The sequence below is a fragment of the Ananas comosus genome, linkage group 25 (assembly GCF_001540865.1).
Source record: "Ananas comosus cultivar F153 linkage group 25, ASM154086v1, whole genome shotgun sequence".
NCBI lineage: Eukaryota > Viridiplantae > Streptophyta > Magnoliopsida > Poales > Bromeliaceae > Ananas > Ananas comosus.
This window is the reverse complement of record NC_033645.1, coordinates 302,030-317,815: the sequence shown is the minus strand read 5'-3', so window position 1 is coordinate 317,815 and position 15,786 is coordinate 302,030. Positions and strand designations below refer to the sequence as shown.

The 15,786-nt window shown below is 33.0% G+C and overlaps 2 protein-coding genes across 3 annotated transcripts; both read right to left on the bottom strand.

Moving 5' to 3' along the window:
* LOC109728982 (RING-H2 finger protein ATL66-like) lies at positions 38-1,824 on the bottom strand. Of its 2 annotated transcripts, none has more exons than XM_020259561.1 (2): positions 1,252-1,824; positions 38-804 (listed from the first exon to the last, which is right to left on the bottom strand). In XM_020259561.1, exons 1-2 carry the CDS (start codon positions 1,572-1,574, stop codon positions 690-692), a joined length of 438 nt encoding a protein of 145 aa, XP_020115150.1. In that variant the 5' UTR covers positions 1,575-1,824; the 3' UTR covers positions 38-689. The 2 variants fall into 2 exon arrangements, with proteins under 2 accessions (XP_020115150.1, XP_020115149.1); XM_020259560.1 differs by having other exon boundaries at positions 1,257-1,819.
* LOC109703594 lies at positions 7,219-8,720 on the bottom strand. The gene is made up of 3 exons (XM_020224266.1): positions 8,158-8,720; positions 7,744-8,046; positions 7,219-7,659 (listed from the first exon to the last, which is right to left on the bottom strand). Exons 1-3 carry the CDS (start codon positions 8,544-8,546, stop codon positions 7,395-7,397), a joined length of 957 nt encoding a protein of 318 aa, XP_020079855.1. The 5' UTR covers positions 8,547-8,720; the 3' UTR covers positions 7,219-7,394.

Below are 15,786 nucleotides of genomic sequence, written 5' to 3'. Positions count from 1 at the left end.
GCCAGATAAAGATAAGTTATAATTGAGAAAAATTTCATACATTTATTTACCCCAATATTTCTTAATTTGGGTAAAATTTCCAAACAAAATAATGTCACATCCTTGATCATACTCCTATCTACTCCTCAAGTGGGCACAATAATAAATAATATTTTTATTTTCAGTCGTTTCTTCTAGTAACTAAGAAATTCAGAAAAAATAAAACAAAAAATACCCCCCCTAAACCTACACCTAACCACATGCAATGTCCCCTCTCTCAAAACCACATTTATTTATGTCTCAAACTAAAGTAATTTGAGACTAAAATATCTGATACATGTAAATGAATTTATGATGATGTGAATCATGAGATAGAATAATACATGCAGATTCATCAGTTTGAGACCTCTCGAAGTGCATAACGAGTAACGCATGCGACAAATATTTGAGTCTCAAAACTGCTTTTTTTTTTTTTTTTTTTTTTTTTTTTTTTTTTTTTTTTTTTTTTTTGGAATCGATGCGATATTTTATTATTTTAGCCAATTTTTTATTTCACAAAACCGACGCGATCGGAGTCGAAACCGCGCTCGCGCTCGGAAGCGGAACCGGCCCCACTCGCCCGGTCTCAACCCAACAACTCGTGATCGTGGGCTCCGCCGACCGTCGGATCACGCGGCCGCGGCACACGGGGCAGAAGGAGGACCGTCGGATCAACCACCTGTCGATGCACTCCCTGTGGAACACGTGTCCACAACGTGGCATCGTACGGATCTCCTCACCCTCGTTGTACTGCCCCAAGCACACCGCACACGTGCTCTCCTCCTCCTATTAAGCCAAAAATATTGCAACGTCACGAATTTAAATTTTCAAAAATTTAAACTTTTGATTTATTATTTAAATTTTATAGATTTGATTAGTATATCTTATATAATTTTCATAACTTATAAATTTATTAAAATAAATAATTAATATAAATTTTAAAATAAAAATATTATTGACTGATTCGAAAGGTTCACAATTCGACTACTAATTTTAAAAGTATAAATCTTGAATTAAGAAATAAGCGATTAGAATAATAACATTTTTTTAAAAATTAAATATATAATTAATTAAATAATATAATTTAATAAATAAAAATAGTCAAAAACATAGAACTAACATAGAAAATTTACAGATACTTTGTTATTGTAAGTTTTTAAAAGGTAGTCGGATTCCTAAGTTCTATACATTTTTAGCTTAGTAAGTGATGCGTAAGAGAGGAAATATTGTTACTGTGCCTGTGTGTCGCCGTGGGTAGTTGCTGCCGCCGCCGCCACATTCTTGCGGACGGTCGTGATGGGGATAGCCTGGAGCTGGGCCGAGCACGCGGCGTCGGGGGCCTGCGTTTTGTCAGGGATTCGGTCCGACGACGTCCCGCGACGGCGGCGGCGGCAGTGGTGGAGGGAGCTGAGGAGGAGGTAGGCGAGGGAGAGGGAGAAGAGGGCGGCGAAGGAGACAGCAAGCACTCCATCGAGGTGGGAGTGTCGGCGATCGACCGCCGCGGCGGCGGCGGCGGAGGGCGGCGGAGGGAGGAGGAGGAGGATGCGGCCGCTCATGGCGGAGGAGGAGGAAGACGAATTGAGAGAGAAGGGCGTGTTGTTGTTGTTGTTGTTGTTGTTGTTGTTGTGAGTACGTGGAGAATTGGGAAGGGAATTTTAAGGGGATTTGGTACGAGGAGGAACATCTTGGAAGGTTCTTTGTCTCGGAATAATTAGTAACCGAGAGAGAGAGAGAGAGAGAGAGAGAGAGTACAATGTTTGTAGAAGTTTCTACTATAGGAAAGGCTTCTGATTAGCTCCAGCAATATTATTTATTTATTTATTTTTACATGATTTTGCACAACATGTTGTTGGTAGCGTATTGTTGAGCAGAGTTACTATACTATTGAAAGTATATAGGATATAATATTTTTGATTTTTTAATTCTTAAATCAACTTTTTTTGTCATTTCTAATTTTTGAATTAATTTATTATTTTATATAGACCGCTCAATTCAATAAGGGACCGCAATTATTCCAACTATAGAATTCTTAATTTGAAGGTCAAAAAATTGAAAGTATCGAATTCTCTATACTTCTGATAGCATAGTATCTTTACATCATATTGTTGATGTGTCGGTATATATATAGAGGGTTTAGGATTTAAAATTTTGTATTTAATTATTGCTTTCGAGATGTGAGGTTTAAAATTTAGAGTTTAATGATGATGAATATATCAACACATCTCTAATATTCAGAAATTTCTATGGTACTCTTTATAATGTAGATATAAATTTTACATCTTAAGCATGTTGGAATGGCCCCAAATTTTGTAAGGCCTTTTATTTTTTATTTTTTTCTATGTTTTGAAAGTAAAGTTTTCTAAATAAATATTTAGATGCTTTCGTAATAATATCTTGTGATTGAAGTGAAAAATCTCTATAATTTTAGAAAAATAAAACAAAATTCTCCATTTTACGTAAGAAATTTTTTTAGAACATATCAGAATCAAAACCTACGAAGATTCTAGAGTGGCTGACTTTTTATTTTGATATCATATTAAATTCTATAAAATAATCATTTATCTTCAAAATTTTAAGCTTGTAGAGAACACTATTTTTATATTTTTATATTTCACCAGATAGAAATTGATTTTTTCGATTAAAATTAATTCTAAATAAAACAGTTTTATTACAATTAGTGTTTGACTACGAAATATCAAAAATTACTACTAGGCATATTTAAAAGTGATTCGTAACACGTTTGATAAAAAAAATAAAAAACTTGTTTTGAATCACCAAATGACAAAGAGTTATATATGATAATTATTTATTTACATACAATTTTATTAACTAAAATGGTAAGAATACAAGTAGTACATAATAAATAGATCTAGTCAAAACGTTAATAAAAGAGCAATATTATCCATACACCCTATGTATGTATAGTGTCAATTTTACAGCAATAATCATCTTGTGACCTATATTAATTTACTTGCATTTTTTTTTTCCTTAACTAATATCCAAATTAAGAGGTTACATATTAACTCCTGGATCAAAGGTGTAAAATATAAACCCTCTATAAAGGGTGTACAAATTAAGTGAGTAGGAATTATAAAAACTGTTGACCTATCTAAACCATAAGAGCATTTTGAGATTTGTACCTAAGGTTTTAAAATTTTGATTTTATTATCTAACTTTATATTTCTAATAATTTCAAAATTTTATAAGCTGTTAAAATATATATTTTTTTGAGAGAACAAGCTGTTAAAATATATTATAATTTAGACTCTTATAGTAAAAAGATAGGAGAATATTCCTATAAGCTAAGAATATTATATTAGATTGCAAAATTTTTCATTAGAAGAAATCAAATTAAAGTAACTGGTAAAATTTTCGTAAGATATATTTATATCAAATATATTTTAAAATCAGATAATTAAATAAAAATTTTTATAGGTAAGTTACTCATGATTTCAAAATTCTTTTTGTAATTGACATGTTCTTAACTTATATTTGCTAAACGGTGATTAAAGTAGAGCATTTTAATGGAAATTTTGGAATCGCTAATAAATCTGATAAATAAACTAGCTAGTTAATTCAGTTGGTTAAAAATTAATTTTAAAAATAAAAAAATTGAAGAACTCTTAAAATTAAATTAGTAATAGTTTGAGGATAATTTTATCCATTATTTTAAAAATTATTCTTATATATTCCCAAAACGTTCACAATTAATCCACCTTTGCACAATTGAGAAAGGGTAGCTTTTCTAAAACACAGTTTTAATTAATCTGCTCGAAACGCACGGTGAGAACATGAATTTGAGTTAAAAAAACATAATATATATTATTTAAAAAATAAAAAAAATTATCCCGTGACAGGTGGGCCAAATTATATTTGACTTTTGAGCATATTAATTTTAATGAAAAACTTCAAATACCACCAGTTTCACACTTTCTCATTTTAGTACCCTATATTTTAAAGTATATCAATTTAGTATCATGCGGTTTCATTTTTATCTTTCTATCATCGATTTTATTAATTTTTTTTGTTAAATCAGTGACAGAGTTAAAACTAAAGGATACTAGAGTGAATATTCGATAAATCTAAATAGAATATCTGAATTTTTTTTGTATATAATTTAACGAAATATTAACAGAGAAACTGATGAAAAGATAAAAATGAAACCAAATTAAGGACACTAACTTGATACACTTTAAACTATAGGGTATTAAAATAAGAAAGTGCGAAACTGCGGGGTGATTTTTGAAGTTTAAAATTAGAAGCATGATTTCAAGAGATCATATTTCGCCAATTAATTAGAAAAGTCGAATCTTATTTAATTATTCCACATCCAATATTTAACTGCACAATATATGCATATTATTATGTAACTTCAACTAAAAAAAAAAAGGAAAAAGGAAGAATCTTTTGAATATCCACATTGTTAGTAGAAAATTCCGAGGGAAAAGATAGGTTTGAGCTGGGTTTGACTTTGTTGTGCGTGTATTGAATATTTAATTAAGAGCTAATTTGAATATTTTTTTTTTCTTTTACTACATATCAATAATAAAAGAAAAAAATAATAATAATGCTCAAAATATGGATCCCAAAATTTCAAAATACCCTCAATTCTTAGTGGCTTTGGACTAGAACTCGGAGGACGTCTTGGGTTTAGTAGAGGTAGGTGAAATAGTATTGATCTAAGAATTAAAAAATAAATAATAAGTACTAATTATTCTTTTATTATATATCAATAGTATAGTAGGTGAACTGTACACGTACGCGCACTAATTGTCGAACATTGCTTAAATTAATGTGAATCTTAGGTTGCATAAAATGCTCAGGGGCGTTTCCATCTACTGCATATAAAGTTTGAATTGATTTTGAGTTTTTAACATGGTATGTGTCTAACATGTATGTTGGACTTGTGTCATATATTATTAAGTACTGTTTAGCTAAAAAAACTAATCAATTTATGTATGGTGGTTTATTCAGCATGAAAAACATATATTTAGTTGATATTAGGTATAATTGTCTATATACCACTCAAAACGTCAAAATATTTTCCAAAAAACTAGTTTTCTTTGAAACTAGACACAAAAAAACTAAAGAAAAAATTTCATCGAAAAAATTTTTCTCGAAAATTTTTTTTCCTCACTTTTTCGAGGAACCAAACAGTCCTTTATAGTCGGAGCGTCATTGAACGTAAAGTGTGGATGAACCAACTGCAGGTAATAATTTTCTATCGGAAATAAGAAAATAAAATGAAACGATTTTTAAAGTATGAAGTCTTGAATTTGAAGTCTTGGATGTGAATCATTTTTTGAGAGATAGGTAGCACGTACGTTACTCGTTTCGTTTCTTTTATTTAAAAATAAATTTAGCTAAAAATGTGAATTAATCATCAAGTCCTTTGCCGCTTGAATGTGGATCGTGAGAAGGCAAAGCTACTCACCTTCTCCTTATTAAGACTAGTTTAGTGAGTTATTCTAATAAAATTTATCTTTGTTAAATAACATGCATGTACCATAGTTAGGGGTGTAAACGAGCCGAACACGAGCCGGCTCACGAGCTGGCCAACGAACAATAAGTTAAAAGGATTATATTGAATATACATAAAAAATAAATTTACAAAATCTTATTCATTAGACTTTGATCTAATAGTTGAAATTTTACATATAAATAAGTCTTTTTATAATTGAGCTCATCTTTATATTTTTATTTTGCTAAAAATTAAATAATAAAAATATATATTATATATATAATTATTTATTTATATATATAAATATAAATTAAATAANTTACTAAACGAGCGATTCGATCTCGAGCTCATTTCAAGTCGAACACGGGTTGGCTGGCGAACGGCGAGCTGGATTGCCACCCCTAATCATAGTAGACCCTAAGCTCCCTCAAGTTTCAAATATTTGAATTCAAACTCTATCATTTAATCCATGCAAACAAACAAGCTCCTAGTACCCTCCCAACTGTTGGCCAATATTTATGCACATGGCATGTTAAATGACCATCACAAGAGTTGTATATATATTCCATGGGAGAACAATTATTGGTATTAGGTCAAATGTCACATGTCCCTGTCCATGTGTGTTGTCCCCCACTTAACATAGAGTGAGGAGGAGAGATGACCAAATGAAGATGCCAGGGGAGAAATTTCCAAGCAACTTTTGGATTCTTGTTATCTCAATTCTAACATTACAAAAACAATACTATCTATACACTCTATAAATATACTGTATATTTTATAATCACCTACCAAATAATTTTTAAAATTTTAGTATTAAAAAAAATTTAATAAGAATTGTAAAAGAATATTAGTCATTGAATAGATAGAGTGTGAGATATACATCCTATAAATATATATACAGATAGCATTGTTTTTATATTAAAAGTTTAATTTTTTTAAGCAGCTTGAGTTTCTAGAAAATGATAAAAAAAAGTTAGAAGAAATTAGATAAATTTTAAGCTATTAGAAGTAGGATAAATTTCGAGTTCAAGACCTTGTGTTCTAATATCATACAAAATAATGTAAAACGATTGTTTACCGGTAAAAATTAAGATGCCAGAAAATAGATAATTATTTGTTTTGTAGTTAACAAGGTAAAGGCAAAATATTGATTCTGTTATAAGCTTTTAAAATTTAATGTTAAAATGTTGATAAAACTTTCATCAATAGAATTATAATAAGTTGCGAATTCTCAGTACTTGTTGCAGTACTGTGAATTCCTTTCAAATTTGATAAGTTTTAGATAAAAATATACAAAACTTATTTGAACTATGAATCATTTTGAATTAGTTACCTAGTCTTTCAAAAAAAAATTATTTTACTAACGAACGTTTCAATTTGTTTGGTTTGGGTGATTCTATGGTATTTTAAATTCAAAATTTAAACAAATTGATTATTTTAATAAATCTATTACTGTAAAAATTGTATAAAGTATACTAACTAATAAAATCTGTAAAAATAAATAACGCATTCAAATTTGTAAATAAAAGCATCGTTGATTAACTCAAATCAAACAAATTAAAAATTAGATAGTAAAATTAAAATTTTAAAATATTTGATAGCCAATTTAAAATTATCTATAATTTTTATAACTTCTATGCGTTTTTACCTAAATTTTACTACCATATATACGTTCATAAAAATCATGAAAACAAACCTAGCTTCCTTCAACGTGCAAGCAATAGTGCAAATTGCTACTCTGACTAAACAAAACGACTCATTATTAACCCACGATAATTACAAATTAACCCATTTAAAAATAACTGATTAAGAACTTAACAAAGCCCACAATATACACCCAAAGAGAGAGAAAAAAAAAAAAAAAACATTCTACATACACGCCCTTACACTACCTTCCTTTCCTGTGCCGGATCTCTCATGCCTTCCCTTCACTTCTTGCATGCGTCAGCCCCACGCAGGCGTCGACGAAGTTGTCGTCGATGAAATCCGTGGAGAACACCTGCAGCCGGTCGCCGATCCCCTTCGCGAACGCCTGCGATATGAACAGCCGCGCATAGCCGTGGATCCGCCCCGTCACCGGCTTCACGCACACCACCGGATTGTCCGCCTGCGGCGTCACCGTGTTCTCCACCCGGTAGAAGTACCTCCTCTCCGACACGGGCGGCTGCTCACCCAAATGCCTACTCAGCAACATTAATTATTAAAAATATCGTTCTCTAACAGCTTAAACATTAACAAACAGAAATAACAATTGTGCTACGCACCTCATGTTGCTATCGAATTTGGTCTTGGGGAGATCGGTGTCGATCCAATTGTCCCTCAAATACCCGCTGCTCCACAGCGGGTCGCCGTGCTTCGGCGCCGGCGACTTCCGCGGCTTCCACACGCAGATCACCCTCCTCGGCAGCACCTCCGCCACCGTCTTCCCGAACACCGCCTCGTCCTGCGGGATCAGCACCTCTCCGAGCTGCTCCGCCAGGTACTTGTCGAACTCCGGCGGGTCTTCATGCCCGAACTCCGTGCGGATCTCGAGCACCACGATCTCCTTCTCGGTCTCCGCGAGAAACCTAGCTTCCGCCAACATAAAATATTAAGATTAGTATAGTATTGCACCGCTATTCTCTAGCAGCTTAAGCTTTTATTTATGACGATGCATGCGAAACGGCCGTGTCACGTACTTTTTGAGGTTCTTGATGACGACGTCGACGGAGTAGCCGACGAGGATGCCGTGGCAGATGCGGCGGTCCTCCTGGACGCGGATGTCGAGGAGGCGGGCGCCGTTGACGAGCTGGCGGTAGACGGAGCAGTCCTGGCATCGGGCGAAGGGCCGGGAGACGAAGCGGACGCCGATCTTGTTGGTGGCGGAGTCGTGGGTGCCCGGCCAGACGATCTGGCTGATCCGGAGCTTGTCGGGGCCGAGGGCCGACATCCACGCCTTGCGGTCGGCGGGCCGGAAGTCAGAGCCCGGGAATTGGTCGCCCGCCGACTCCAGAAGGTCGGCCAGCGCCCGCCGCTCGGCCGCCACCGCCTTGCGGCGCTCGACCTGCTTCGAGAATTGGGCGCCCATCGCGGCGGCAGCGGCCGCGGGTGTTGCAATGGTGGCAACAACGGTGGTGATGTTGGAGGATTTGGATGACACATACTAGCTCCTTGTATTGTTATATATATTATTAGGAATTGGGTAATGTTTTTTTTTTAATTAATTATTGGTGTGATTGTTTTGTGGTGTTTGTTGGGGTGTTGGGTAATTGATTAGTGATTGAAGAGGGCGGAGTTGGCGCGGTTGGTGGGGGCCGGCGATTTTTTTTTTTTTTTTTTTTTTTTTTTGTTGGTGTATATAAACTTTGTGGGGGACACGAGAGAGAGAGAGAGAGAGAGAGAGAGAGAGAGAGAGGGGGTGACGTGTATGGTGGAAAATAAAATAAAATAATTATAATTGGAAGTGGGACACGTGGATAGTCGCTATTCGCGGATGTGTTGTCTTATTTGGGACTGGATATATATGATGTGGTTGGTCATCGCAAGTTGCATTCGCGAAGCTTCTTCCACAATTAGGGCATGTTTTATTCCTGATTGAAATAGAAATTTTTAAAAAAATTATATTGAAATAATTTATAGAATAATAAATTATTTAAGGATATTTATTTTATTATTGACATGAAAATGAGAAAAGATATCTAAAATTTTGAAAAAGATTTTCCGTTAAGGGAGAAAAGTGTGCTGAAAAAAGAGAACGGATAGATATTTTCTAAGAGAGGTCTTTGAGTAGTGTACTTTGAAATAAGTCGATTCGAGATTCAAAACTAGATTGAGTTATAAATAGATTAGACTATTTATAATCCAGAGTGAAATGAAAATCGAAATTCGATTCGTGTAAAATAAACACCAATTATTGATTCAAATTTTATTCTGATTTCAAAATCTAAGGTGAGTGAACCAAGCATGCCCTTCATATTATCCGGAATATATTATTGGCCGGATTAAACTGCAGATACCACCATCACATTAAACATTTAGGTTTCAGCTTCGAATATCAACTATCAAAATTTTCTCAAATATATTATTATTTTATTATATTATATTAATTTTTATATTGTATTTTAGATATATTTTTATTTTTTTATTTTGCATTTTTTTCATAAATAGTGTTAAACCTTTTTCTTACAAATCTTTATATTACTGTTAACAAATCTGTTATTTTAGAGTGACTTTTATAAAAGTCACTTTTTAGCTCAAGTGTTTGGTTTCAAAAAAGTGAAAGAAAATAAATATAATTTTTATGATTTCTATTATTTGGTTCTATATAAGAAAATAAAAAAATAAAATAATTTTTTTTAGATGCATAGTTTTTTTTTTTGTAAATGGTATGAAAGAAGGTTTTTACATGTGGTTCGTAAGTCGTGTGGAGTAGGCTTAGGAAATTTTTTTGCCGAAGTCAAAAAAGTAGATTTTAATTATAATCCACTTCATGGTTTCACTTTTCAAAAGTCACTTATATTTTTACTTTTATAATCCAAACAACCGAAATAGTCCCAATTCGCCAAAATACCACTTTTATTGTTACACTTACGGGCAACCAAATATGCCCTATATTGAAAGTGAGTTGAATATATGCTCTCCAATTTTAAATAGTAAATTTTAACAGATTTTATATAAAATTATAAATTTATTGCTTATTGAGTAGGAATTGAAAATAAATAGTTAGTGCCTTTTGGGGTAAAAAAAAAAGTATTTTATATAAGCACGGAAAATGCAGGTGTATTAGAAAAGTGGAAGGAATGGATAACATGCCCTTTCCTCTTCCTCAAAAGGTTAAAAAAAGAACAAAATTGTTTTGGGCTTTTCTCTATGGTATGGGCTCAAATGACTAAGGCCCAATTGAAATTGTTTTGGGCTTTCTCCGGGTTCATGCTGCGCTGCCCGGCTTAGGGATGTCAATGGATATGGATACCTAAAATTTTATCCGAACTTGACGGAGTGGATTTATCCGATACTAAATAGATATAGTTTTGGATATAGATATCAGAAATGAAAATCCGACGAATTTGGATTCGGGTGTGGATTCAGATTGTATCCGACCTAAACCCAAACTCAAACCCCACCTGAACCCGAAATTGTTTTAGATTATATATAATATATATAATTGTAATATATTTTGAAATATTGTAAAAAAAAATAATTGCTTCAGGCTCAAATTTGGGTTTTCGTATTTTTGGTCGGGTTCGAGTTTGGATATGGATTTTTAAAATCCGTCGGTCGGTTCGAGTTTGGATATGGAATTTTAAAATCCGTCGGATTCTAGTTCGGGCTCTAACTTGGTTCGATTTCGGATTTGGTAGTCGAATTCGGGTCTGGATTTTTGAAAGTTCACCCCGAATCCAATCTGTTGACATCCCTAGCGGAGCTGGGACATTTTGGCCTTTCGTAGCCTTTCTGGGGCGTGGAAGTGGCGAGGGAAGTCGTAGTGCACCGGAGAAAAAACTGTCCTTGAGGTTAATTGATGTCGATTGAAAGGGACGAATGAAAGCAAATCCAGCCCGACCCAGTATACTGGGACATACTGACATGACTGATTGGCAGGATTATTCAGTGCGCAGAATTTTTATTGCTGTAAATAACAGTAAATCCTGTCCATTTCTGAGTGCTTTTGTTTTGATTAGTTTGAAATGGAAAAAATAATCTTAAACAGCTGTAATGTATGTACGCCAATATTTAAGTGAATTTAAATTCAAATTCGATAGGAGTTTAGATTTGGATGGCATGTAATCTATCCCACAAGAATTCAGAGATAACAGTATCATTTTACTCTGTAATTTGCCCAAACTTTTGGGATTACCGTAATTACTAGTATTTTCAATTTATTAATGTAAAGCCTAATTTAGATTATTGGGAAATAATTTGTTAAGCATGAGAATTTTCTTAATGACCTGAATGCTAAATGTTAAATGTCGTTCTAGAAAATCAAATTTCACTCCTCATCTATAAAATACTATAAATTTTTTAAATAAATTAAAAAAATTTACTGAAATGATGTCTATACATCAAAACAATACCTAATAAAAATTAAGCTATTACAAAACATATTCAAACAGAAATCTTTATCCATGGTTAAAAAGAAAAGTTAGATAAAAACATACAGAAGTTCTGTGAACCGGACCAAGCTATCCAATTTTTCAAAATTTTGATTTTACTATCTAACATTCTAATTTATTTGATTTGAATCAGTCGGTAGTATTTTAACATCTAAATTTAAACTAATTATCTATTTAATAAATTTATAGTTATAAAAATTATACGAAATAACTAATTAAATCTATAAAAATAAACGATACGTTCAAATTTTAAAGTCAGAGTACTATTTACCTACTCAAATCAAACAAATTATAAAATTAGATGATAAAATTAAAATTTTTAAAAGATTGGATAGTCAACTCAAAATAATTTTATATTCCGTACGTATTTTCTGAAAAATTTAACCACTAACCTTATCCACAACCGTGGAAATAATGTCTCTTGCACTTCTTCCAAGTCTTCCTCCTTATCCCTTGGTGCTCTTCATCCCATAATAATTGGAGTGTATCAATAAAACTATGCCCAAAACTGGACCACTCAATTTCTATTCTGTGGTCCTGGTCATAGTAAGTTTCCTCTCATGGGAAAGAAGCCCCACTGCATCACTAATTCGCACCACAAACCCAATTCCAAAAATAAAAGGAAAAAAAAAAATAAATCCTTTTGAGTGTGATCAAACATAAAGAAAAAAGGTTTCATCTCAAATCTACTCCCATCAAATAAGGAATGAAGCGAGAGGCGGAATTTTCTTTTTCTTTTCCTTCATCTGTTCTGTTTCGCTAAAAATATATTAAAAATTTGCTTTTTTTCCGTCTTTTTCCAAATGGAGTGATAAATGACAGTAAACTTTAAAATAAAATTTTTTTTAACCCGTCCACCCACGAAAAAAGTAGGGCGGGAGGTGGAAGACCCATCCCACCTCCGGATGTGCCTCATTTGCATCCTTATTTATAGAATTACTCTGTAGGAAATAATAACACATTATCCTATCCTAATTTTTAATTTGTGAAATCTTACTAAGTTTTGTTGTAATATTATTTTTATATATTATTAATATTTACAAAGTTATACAGTAAAATATGCACATAAATTCAACATACTAATAACATAAAAAAAGAATATTCTACAAGATTTGCATAAATAATTTTGTCAAAAATAAAATATAAGAATTATATATATATATATATATAGAGAGAGAGAGAGAGAGAGAGAGAGAGAGAGAGAGAGCTAGCACGGAGGCCTCCGTGCTACCAAGTTGTTTTCAATGATGCGGCTTTCAAATTAACGATCGGCTCCGTTAGACTTGATCTACACTATTGAAAGTATTTGAAAACTAAATTTTATAATTTTTCGACATCATTTGGCTAGTGATCAAAAGGTCTCAAAATCGACAATTTTAATGGTAGATGTGATGCATCTGTGAATTTAACGATTTAAAACAATCCAAATCTGATGAATTTTTTATAAATTTTTTTTTCACTATTTAGAGTAAGATCACTACCTCTGATCTGTAATTCAAGTCTTTTATCATCATTTTGTATGAAATTTTTATTTTCAGTTGTTCATTTTTAGACTACTCGTTTGATAGGTAAATGACGTTGAAAAATCATGAAATTTAGTTTCCAAATACTTTTAGTAGTGTAGATCAAGTCTAACGGAGCCAATCGTCAATTTGGAAGCCGCAACATTGAAAACAACTTGGTAGCACGGAGGCCTTCGTGCTACCGATAGCATACCAGCCTAGCGCGCGCTCTCTCTCTCTCTCTCTCTCTCTCTCTCTCTCTCTCTTTCTACCATAGTATATATATAATATATATATATAATATATATATATATGCTGGGGCTACTATACTCATATATACATATATATATAGGCTGGGGCTACTATACTCTTATGAGTATAGAGTCTTTTGTATTCATAAATTTTCGGCCGTTCAGATGAAAAAATGTGTGGTTGGGATGAGAGTGGTTACGGTTAGATTGATAGTGGCCCCATTTGGGTTGAGTGAGTGGTTGGTTGAATACTATAATCTAACGGATGAAAATGATTAAAGGGTAGATCAAACGGTAAAAAATTTATGAGTACAAAAAGCTCTATACTCATAAGAGTATAGTAGCCGGACTCTATTTTTATATATATATATAGAACTAGGCTGGAATACTATTAATAGCACCAATGACTTTGTGCTATTAAGTTTTCCCCCCTTGGATTAAAAGATGTGCGGTTAGGATGATGTGGGCCCCGTAGGGTTGAGTAGGTGGTTGGTTGAATAGTATAATCTAACGGATAAAAATAATCAAAGGGGTTAATCTAACGGCAGAAAACTTGATAGCACCAACTACTTGGTGCTATCGATAGTATAGCAGCCGGACTATATATATATATATATATANGGACTAAGCTAGTTCACTGGACCAGCTCATGTCTCAAAAGTTCAGGCCCGTGAAAAGTCGGGTCGGATTCAGACCGACTTCTGATTTCTGTTACTGATATGGTCTTTTTATATTTGGCTCGACCCAGTAAGGTCGTTTGGACACAGTAAATTTTCCGGGTGTTCTGAAATAAAATTTAAAATTAATCTGTAAATTTAAATGTCCAAATTTAGATTTACTAGTTTAGTTTGAATTTGGCTTTGGTTCGGTCACTAAAGATTAGAATGGATATGATTTGGATAGCAATGTGGTGTCACACTATATATATATATAGAATTATGTTACTATACTATTAATAGCAACCTTAGATGAAAGGATATATGGTTAGAATGATAGTGATCCTCTAGAGTTAAGTGGATGGTTAGTTGAATATATAGTATGATTTAACGGATAGAAATGATCAAAGGAATACATCTAACTAACGGCGGAAAACTTGATAACACCAAACGCTTGGTGATATTGATAATATAATAGTCGGAATATATATATATATATATATATATATATATATATATATATATATATATAATTTAAAGGTGAAAAAGTTGATCGCAATATTATTCATTTACTATCAGTAGTATACTAGACGAACACTCTCTCTCTATATATATTTATGCATATGAAGACCTCTTAACTGTACATACACATTTTGAAATAGGCGTTTCAGTTAATTTTTTTTAGTTTTATTTTTTTTTTTTGAATCAAATAATTTTAGGCAACTAAGTTGAATCTCTCAAATACATTACTAATTTCGTCAAATTAATATTTATAATTATATTTTAGTAAAAAAATAAAAAAAAATTGTTGACTACCAGCTAATTGAGTCATAACATATGAAAATGATAACTTTTAAAAAATAAAATATCTTAAATAAGAAGAGTTAGAAATTAAGAAAATATTGACTAACAAAAAGTAACATTGAGACGTCTATTTTAAAATGTTCTATAATACTGCAGATTATCATACATTGTTTTCTTGAACCCTGCTGCTGCTGGTCCATTTCATTATTAGCTTTTATATTTAATAGATTTATTGTTATTATAATATGAAGAGAGATGATTGGTTGATTAATGCACTCCAAAAATACCACATAAAATTTCAACACAAAAACTATATAGAAGGACAAAATTATGGTGGATCTAAAGCAATTCTCTTTCAAATTCATTTTCTAGAGAAAACTTCTTTGTACTTCGTACGATATTGCTCTTAATATATGATTTGAAGGCTTTTGATTGATTCATGCATGTGCGACATAAATTGTCAATACATCAATAATAATACATAACCGTAACTTTATAGATCTTTTTTTAAGAGCGTCTTTTTTCGCAAGGAACATTACCATATTTCATTAAAGTTCATCCCCCCGAACCTCTCATTTCGGATCCCATCCTCTTATGAGATCATCCTCAACTTCACATTAGAGTTATGTGCCCCACCAAATATTAAAATTTATATTGAGAAAAATTTTTTCAAAAAAAAAAAAGAAAAAAAAGAAGAGACATGACTTATTGGAATTAATCTATCCACTGCCACGTCCGGTGTGGGGCCAACCCTATCCGGACCCGGTTGTGGTGGGGGAGGGGTGTGGGGCCAATCCAATCCGGTGACATCGTACCAGTCCAGCTCGAGCATGACTAAGGCGACACCCTCGCTATCCCCGCTTCCGAGTTTTCCAACCCGATGCCAGTCTTCCGCTGGCTCTTGCGTGTGATTTGTTTTTTGCGCGGTCCAGACTCCAGACTGCACTCTCCGTTCCGTGACAGCCAATCCGACCCCTCGCTGACTCACCCCGCCGTCCCCAG

What these genes read in the sequence shown, in the direction of transcription:
- LOC109728982 (XM_020259560.1), bottom strand. Translation starts at nt 1,574, where the DNA reads ATGAGCGGCCGCATCCTCCTCCTCCTCCCTCCGCCGCCCTCCGCCGCC. An exon ending in CTACCCACGGCGACACACAG is followed by an intron (nt 805 to 1,256) that starts GCACAGTAACAA and finishes TTGGCTTAATAG; the next exon opens with GAGGAGGAGAGCACGTGTGC.
- LOC109703594 (XM_020224266.1), bottom strand. Translation starts at nt 8,546, where the DNA reads ATGGGCGCCCAATTCTCGAAGCAGGTCGAGCGCCGCAAGGCGGTGGCG. An exon ending in GTCATCAAGAACCTCAAAAA is followed by an intron (nt 8,047 to 8,157) that starts GTACGTGACACG and finishes GGCGGAAGCTAG; the next exon opens with GTTTCTCGCGGAGACCGAGA. An exon ending in AAATTCGATAGCAACATGAG is followed by an intron (nt 7,660 to 7,743) that starts GTGCGTAGCACA and finishes GTTGCTGAGTAG; the next exon opens with GCATTTGGGTGAGCAGCCGC.